An 8,487-nucleotide genomic window follows, 5' to 3' on the forward strand; every position below is an offset into this window, starting at 1 on the left:
AATGGGAAAGCCTATCTCACTAGTTGTTCAATTAATGCAAAAAAGTTTTCTTCAAAATCTACTTAATAACATTTTCAGTAAAATTACATCTAAATCCCGCTTTTCAAAAAGAGCCTGGACAATATGCCCCAGCATCAGTATAGTATGCCCCACAACAAACGGGTAGTACGCCCCATGACTAATGGACTGTATGCTCCACAACATATTGGATATATGGCCCAGGACTGTCAGCTGCTTATACACGCTAAAAAAAACTGGTAAGCAGCTTGCTCTTGAATAGATGGCATCAAGAGTGGGGCATATCGTCCGGCCGGTGGTGGGGCATACTGCCCAGAAATGAGAGGTTGTTGAAAAATGAATATTCCAGTGAATTTTCACTCTTTTTGGTCATTTTGACTAATGATACTCGTTCATTATTTCCAGCGTATTGGTTGTTTAGATGTTATTGCAACTTTTGATACTATTTGAACTATCTCTGATTTGCTGTGCGTTACAACTGTAAAATTTTCATAGTGAGACAGTCTCATGAATAGTAAGGATTCCCGGTCATGTTATATTGAATCTGGTTCATCAAATAACTGAGAGGGGCATATTGCCCGGGTGTGGCGTATAACAGCGCGTTACCTTACCTACTCGGCATTCATTTCCTGAGATCTCATGAAGTTGATTGCCGGTCATTCGGTTGTTGTCATCTAAGTTGAAATTAATCGAAATTTGACATTCTAAATTTAATATGTATGTGTGGAAAAAAAGTTCAAAAAATTATTATCTCTTACAACTTGCCCCTGAAGAGTACCCTGAAGAGTCAACACGTTGTTCTTCGACTCCAGAACTGTTTGTTCCATATGCTCCAGAGTCCGGCTGGTATGCAGTTATTTTTTTTTATATATCAGGGTACAAAAAAGCTTCAAAAGCCAGGCCTGTTGTGTGTTGGCACGCACAGAAAAAAATGTTTAATTTTCTATGTGATGTAAACTGATGTCTAATGTAAAAATAAATCAAATTCGTGGGTTATTACAGCATCATATAAACTTAAATGAATATACATTTAATTTTCAACTAGAAATGATTGAATATTACATGATCGTGTAAATTTAGAGTGAATTCGATTGAAAAATAATGGAATAGTCGTTGAAATTTAGGTTTATTTTGATGCTCCAAATATGTGCATGAAAATAAACTTAAATTTACAACATTTTTTTAGCTGTGCGGTGTGGGACTCACGTTAGGCGTGCTTAACCACTAAAAAACTTTCCCTACTGCTCCTGTGCTTCGACCTGGACCCCGGCGGTGGACTCAGCCCACTCCGACTCGACGTTGGTTGGCCAAGTGCCAGGGTCGGTTCTGCAATTCCGGTTGGAGGATGACTTCCGGTTTGCAGGCGCCCCGACGACTATTAACCGATACTACGCTACGCCCGCTCTACTCAGTCTAGTCCCCGACGGAGGATCTAGCCTACTTCGATCGCGACCCGGAGCTCTCTGGTCTTCACGCCATCTCCTTTGGAGCAAGGACATAATCGCCGTTATTCCCCTGTTCACCGCATTCCAGGTGCTTTCATGATGGCACATGTTCTGCACGATGTTATCCGGATTTAGGACGTTTGCGGTTTCTGGCATCATCTCGCTTCGTATATCCGTGAATCGAGGGCAGTCGAATATAACGTGCTCCGGTGTCTCCTCGATATTTGGACAGCCCGGACAATGTGGAGATTCTGCGTGTCCAAATCTGTGCAGATATTTCCGGAAGCATCCATGGCCTGACAGAAACTGGGTCAGGAAGAAGTTAACGGTATGCAGTAATAGTGCAAGTATAACACACCACACTCACCCACACAGCACTGTAAAGTTTAGGGAATAATAGTTGAAATTGTACCCATTAGTTTATTCAGTTAAACCATTCCAAACCCCCACCCCCCCCCCCCCCCCCTACACCTACTCGATAAATCAGTATATGGTTTATTCTAGCGATAGTTTAGTAATGGCATAGTTTATTCTGATCGTAAAGTCAACCATGAAGGCATTACACCGAGTACCCATCGATCATCACAAGTAATGAAATAATACCTTCGTATCTCTGTCATCTGTCACTGTTACTCAAATATGCAGCTGACATTCATTGTATGCGCTACGATGCCTCCGCAATCAAATTTAAATCTAATGCCGCAATTGAAGTATTCCAGTCTGCGCGATCATCTAATCACGTCATGCACATATTAAAATGCCTTGCCATATATCTGATCGTGGTTCAAGCCACCATCGTCAGTGATCAAACGTGTTCTCGACATCGCCAACTAGCCAAACATCGCTTCTATGCGCTTCGCCATTGTCAACGGTCGAATCGTACCATAATCGGTCTAATCAACGTCAAAAACGTCGGCGAGTGTGCGGAATATGCCAGAAAGAAACGCGGAATGGCATTCAACTTTGGGCCCAAAGATCGCAACGAAACGAATTTGTTCGATGCGCTAAAGGCCCAGCAGAGCGCCAAATCCAATCGATCCAGTGTTCCTCCGAAAGGCACGGATACTATAACTACCGATCCGGAAGAGTTCTTCAACTGTCAGGTTCTAGAATGTCCGGAGTATCGAAACCTGTCAACCATTGTCAACGATACCCGCTTCGATTACTACAGTTTGTATACAAGAGAACCACGTGAGTATTTTTTGAGATTCTGATGAACATTTTTTGTACATCCAATGACATTCTAGCCTCAGAAAACGCCACTTGTCTTCCATCGGTGGGAATGTTTGTGATGGACGATCGCAAGCTGAACTACTCCCTGGCGTTCAATGAATGTCGCTCAATGGGAGGTAGTTTGGCTCACGTGGCCAGCGAAGCGCGAACAAATCAGATCACAAAGATGTTGATCAAGGAAATGAGCAAAAGGAATATAACCACTAGCAATAAAACAATGGATGGAGCTTACGTGGGATTGAATGAGACCATTAGGGGAGCATTTTTTACGTCCGGAAATGAACCGTTGGAGTGTTTCCTGTACCGAGCATGGGCTCCGGGCAATCCCAGGTAGGTCGAAATCATAAAACTCTTAGTAACTTAAGATTCCCAAACAGTTTTAACGGCAGACGCGCAGCAATTCAGCAAGATCATGCTAAAGATGGTGAGAGACCATGAGTCCTCTCGTGGTGTAAGAGGGGTAACGCGCCCTATCAGATGAACAGGGAGCTGTGAGTTCGATTCTCACCGAGCAGACGTGTAACTTTTTCGCAAATTTCACTTCAATTTGACCATTCAATCCAATTGCAAAATATAGTTATTTAATGTTCAGTTTTACGGTAGTTGTTCAAAATCGGCTGGTTAGCCGTAAACGATAAATCAAAACTAAAAAGTATAAGATTGTAAGTTGTCGTACACTAATCTCCGAACCTCTTCAAAAATTTCAGTAAAACTCGGCAACCTGGCTGCGTCGCCATAACACCCAACAGCTCCTGGATCGTTCAAAACTGCAACAAACCACTCAGATTCATCTGTGAACTGCACACTACTGGACCTCCACGGTACAAACCTTCGCTGAAACGTAAATGCTTCCTGAAGCGTCCCAACAACCGCCTTGCTCCAGGGCGTTATGGTTCCACGACTTGAATAAAACTTCCAACTTCTCGATTGTTCCATTTATTCAACGATTTTAAATATAATGAGTAAAAAATAAATATAAAATAATCTTTGGTAATTCTCGGTTTCCTTTTGAGCTATGAACGCGATTGATTTAATGCAATGCACACCTACACAGAGCTTAGAGCCTGAAGATAATGTATACAGCCTACATGAACACCTACTAATCAATTAATTCCGTCCTATTTGTGCTACGCTAAAAAGTATTATTGTTATCGATTGCTCCACTGCATGCAGCTTCAATTATCTAAATTATACTTCAATTCTCCGTATAAATTTCGAAAATCATATTGCTTCCTTTAAGCGTAATTCAATAATTTGGCCAATTCCTTTGATTGATAAAACGTTGTTTCGATTTCAGCAAATACAAAACTCCAGCGCATCAGTTCAGCAGCAACAGCACCCGTGATTTTGTTCCAGTGTATGTTAGATTTCAGAATTCAACGATTGGGGTTTCTTGTCAGATGCAACATTTGCGGTAGGCTTAGGCCTTCTTCTTGCCTTTAGCGGCCAACAGCTCGTCGATGAACTTCTCCACATCCGCGAAGATTTCCTCCGGCGCACGCTCAGCGTTAATCTGAAAATGTTACACGCGGTTATGCCATACCTCTAAAGAAGATTGCACGAAATCTTACTCTTTTCAATTGAGTTGGATATTGGACTAAAATTTTCTCCGTGTTTTCCCGGAAGGTGGCAATACGGGTCTTCAGGGTTTCCTCGTTGTCATCAGCCCGAACGGTGGCTGACTCTGAAGCACGCTTCAGGATTCGGGCTACCAGGGTTTCCTAACGTAGCATAAATAACAGAATGTTAGTGATGTATTGTGAGAAAGTGATGATGATCTACACAATAATATTTAATCAGTAAATGAGTGGACATCGCGGGTGCTATGAAACAAATTCTTCATGTCTTTTGACAGATACGCGTATTTCGACCTCAACTGTAAGGCCGTCTTCAGTGTCGTGTACTAGCAAGTCGAGTGTAGTACACGACACTGAAGACGGCCTTACAGTTGAGGTCGAAATACGCGTATATGTCAAAGGATTTAAACTCTAGTGGAATTAAATGGTAAGTCGGTTTTTCATCTACTTAGAGGTATTCCACTAAACAGCTCGAAGATTTATTATCAAATTCTTGCCACTAACGGAAGATTCGATAGTATTCCCGGCAACCAATTTAAACAACTCTTTGATTTGATGGGGAACAAAAAGGTGTCGCCGACCGTGTTAATTATTTTTGAATTTGCTAGATTTCTTGAACTCCATTAGGGCAATCAAGGTTTTCTTCCGAATCGCGTACAAAGCATACTGCAGCGTTTTGTCGAAAACTCGGATCGCGAACTACTTTCCATTTTATTCAATAACATTTATCCGAATGACGCTGGTCCAAATGGCACGTGAATATTAATAGCCCGAATATGAAAAACTCCAACGCCACTATTGTTGCGACAGTATAAAACGAAAGAATTGCATATGTTACAAAACTTTAGAAATGAATTTCCCCGATGAAAAGATCTAATATTTCGTCTTTTTTTCTGGCCAACCGACACCTTTTGGCATCGGTTGTAGTTTTTCTACGTTCGCCTAAACACGGACGCTCAGGGAGGCCTCCAAACACACCTGAGACACTACATATCGAACCTATCAACACATGGCTCTATTATTCAAGCTATGTATTAAGGATAAGGTTGTTGCTGTGTGCGCTTGATAGGTAGGGTAAGTGTTCCCTTAGTTGTGGGTGTTCCTATAGTTACAGTACACAGTTCGAACGAAACGTGTAAATTTCTGAGACATATAATGCACATACTGGAGCGTGGCAAATCATGGATATTTACATGTTATATCATGTAAACTTCAATTATATGTCATGTAATCCAGCAGGATTCTCTGCGATTACGTGACATATAACACATATTTACATGATTTCAGACTTAAATTTACATGACGTAATGTTTACATCGCATAAATGAAGTTTACATGACGTGTAATCTTCATTATTTTTAACTGTGTAGGGCCGTTTTCACTGATCATATTACATTAGCCACCGAACCGACACTAGCAAATCTACGTATTGGCTTGTTGATACACGGAGTAGTTGAAAAGAGCGTTCAAATTGTTTCAAAACTGATGAAATATCACTAAAATTGCGAAAACTTGTCTTACTTGTACCAATAGTTGCGGTAAAGTGTTCCTATAGTGGAGGATCCCATAAGAAAACAATAGATAACGCAACTATAGGAACACAAATTAAAAATATACCGCAACTAAAGGAACAGTGTACCAATAGTGGAGGTATTATTTTTCACTGACATGCCGTGCATTACAGCGATGAAATCATTTTTCTCATTAAGTCAATGGTCGTTACATCCCGTTGCAACATTAACATGTACATTAATTGCGCTTCTTGAATTTAGGCGGTTGAATGAAGTTCAATCGTGCTTAGTACCTCCACTATTGGTACATCTACCCTAAGATCTACGGTAAGATTTTTAACAAGGAAGGCGAAGTCAAAGATCAATTTTCTTTGCTAGGTAAGCGGTGATATGGATCATAGTTGCTAAGTATCTATCCTTTGGTTACTTTGTGTTACCGCTAGTGACGTAGAATCGTCTTAGGTGCACCAATATTTACCACATTGATGCTAAACTCAGGATTTAACGAGTGTCCAGTAAAAAATGAGAATGATTTCATTACCTTTCTGTAATTAAATGAAAAGCGTATTTTTCTCTCCATGAAAATTGCTCTCTGAACCCCCTAAAAATGGGCGGTGTGTTTCTTTTCGCTCGTGTGCTGTCAGTTCAATCGAAGATGGCATCGAAACAGCAAACACACTGCAAGCGTGTTGTACGGTTTTACAGTACGTACCGAAAGAAAGTCCTTAGCAACCATGCCGTCCCATTGATGATTTTTTCGGTTCCCGATATCCACGCTCAGACGGTTTGACCAACATTGACTTCTACCCCAAGTTAGTCAAACCGCTTTATGTTTATGCAGCCGTTTGACCGACTATCAAAGTTCGTTGCAGAAATACTATAATCCTTTGCTGTTCTGAATGATCTAGGCAAGTTTAGTGGATATGTGTCTAGTAGATATTTCTGTGGCTGTGGGGGATTATTTCTACGGTTTTTAGGGTAAGGAAGAGCAGAACTTTCAAAGTTTAAGTACCGAATGAAATGGATATTGATGAGGAATTCCAGTTACAATTTGCACTAAGTATTCCAGCTACTATTCTAAAATTATGAAAGGTCTTTGTCGGGGATTATTCTGAGAAGTAATCGATATGGGAATTGCTATGGGAATTTTTTCATACATTCTATCCAGAATCGGTTTCCCTTAGTTATTCTACTTCGGAGTTTTTTCTGGAATCCATGGAATATACTAGGGATTCCACCAGAAATTATTCCTAGGATTCTACCTGGAATTTTTAGCAATTACTCCTCTATAAGTTTATTCACAGATTCAACCAGAAATTCCTCCGGGTAAAATCTTTCAGGCATACCTTCAGGTAGCATTAATCCAGAGATTCATTCAAAGGTTCATCTACAAATTATTCAGGATATCTTTCATTGATTAATTGAAACATCAATCAAAAAAATCCTCAAACAATTTCTTCAATGATTCTTCAGGGCTTACTTCAAAGCTGCCTCCAAGAATTCTTACAGTGATTGCAATAACAGTTTCATCAAAGATTCCTTCAGGAATTCCTTTAGAAGTTAGTTTCAAGGATTCCATCACGCATTACCCAGGAATCACATCACAATTTTATTCACAAACTTCTCGAGGGATTCCTCATGAAGTTCATCACCAGAAATACCCCCAGGGATTTCACAAGGCCTTTTTTCATGGCTTCCTTCTAGGATTCCTTCTTGAGTTTCACCAGGAGTTCTATAAGAAAATCCACCAAAAATTCCTTCAGCAATTCTTCCTAGTATTTTTTACAGATTCCTCCGAGAATTTATTCACAAACTCCCCAAGGGATTTCTTCAATGGTTCATCCAATGCTTCCTTCAAGAGTTCAACGAAAACATCTTCCAAAGATTTGTTTAGGAATAACTCCTTCTAAATTTCAGTAATTACAAAACAAATTCTTCCGCATAATTTCCCTGTGATTATACCTGGAATTCCTCTATAAACATTGAAACGGATTGCTCAATAAATCCTTCCCAAGAGATTTCATAAAAAATTCCATCAAAAATCCTTCTATCAAAAATTTTACAGTGATTCTTCTAGTGATTTCCCTAAGAATTTCTTCTCAGATTCCTCCACAAAATCCTTCAGCGATTAATCCAAACATTCTTCCAGGGATTGCTTCATAGATTCCTACACGATTTTCTTTAGAAATTACTCACTAAAATCTTGCAGAAATACATGCAGAGATTTACTCCAGGAAATAATTCATCAAGGAATTCCTCCAGAAATTCCACCAAGAATTGCTACAAGGATTCTACCAGGAAACTTCAGGAATTACACAAGAAATACTGCAAAAAATACAATACACGAGATTTTACTAGAAATTCATTTGGTGATTCCTCCAAGAATTTCTAAAATCACTCAATGGATTTTTCCAGAAATATTCCAAAAAAACATTTCCAGGTGTTTCTTCAGGGATTCAACCTGAAAGCATTTAGATAAATCCTTTGTTTAATCCTCTGAGTAAATATGAGAACAAAAGTTCAACCAATTGAACGCAATGAAAACTCTGAATTGATTCTAAGAAAGAATATCTTAGTACCGACACGTTAATGCTTCCAGTGGACGATTATGTCCTTTGAAGGAAGAACCACACTAGACAACGGACTAGCATGCAACGCCCAGTGGCACAGTCGAAATACATTCCTTACGAAAAGTTTTCCGGA

General features: G+C 39.9%; 1 protein-coding gene across 1 annotated transcript; it reads left to right on the top strand.

Moving 5' to 3' along the window:
- Positions 1-2,156: 2,156 nt before the first annotated feature.
- Positions 2,157-3,782, top strand: LOC5571859. Its single transcript, XM_001653734.2, has 3 exons — positions 2,157-2,654; positions 2,711-3,026; positions 3,404-3,782. The coding sequence occupies exons 1-3, from the start codon at positions 2,207-2,209 to the stop codon at positions 3,600-3,602; spliced, it is 963 nt and encodes a 320-aa protein (XP_001653784.1). The 5' UTR covers positions 2,157-2,206; the 3' UTR covers positions 3,603-3,782.
- Positions 3,783-8,487: the final 4,705 nt, after the last annotated feature.

The sequence above is a fragment of the Aedes aegypti genome, chromosome 2, assembly GCF_002204515.2.
Source record: "Aedes aegypti strain LVP_AGWG chromosome 2, AaegL5.0 Primary Assembly, whole genome shotgun sequence".
NCBI classification, from domain to species: domain Eukaryota; kingdom Metazoa; phylum Arthropoda; class Insecta; order Diptera; family Culicidae; genus Aedes; species Aedes aegypti.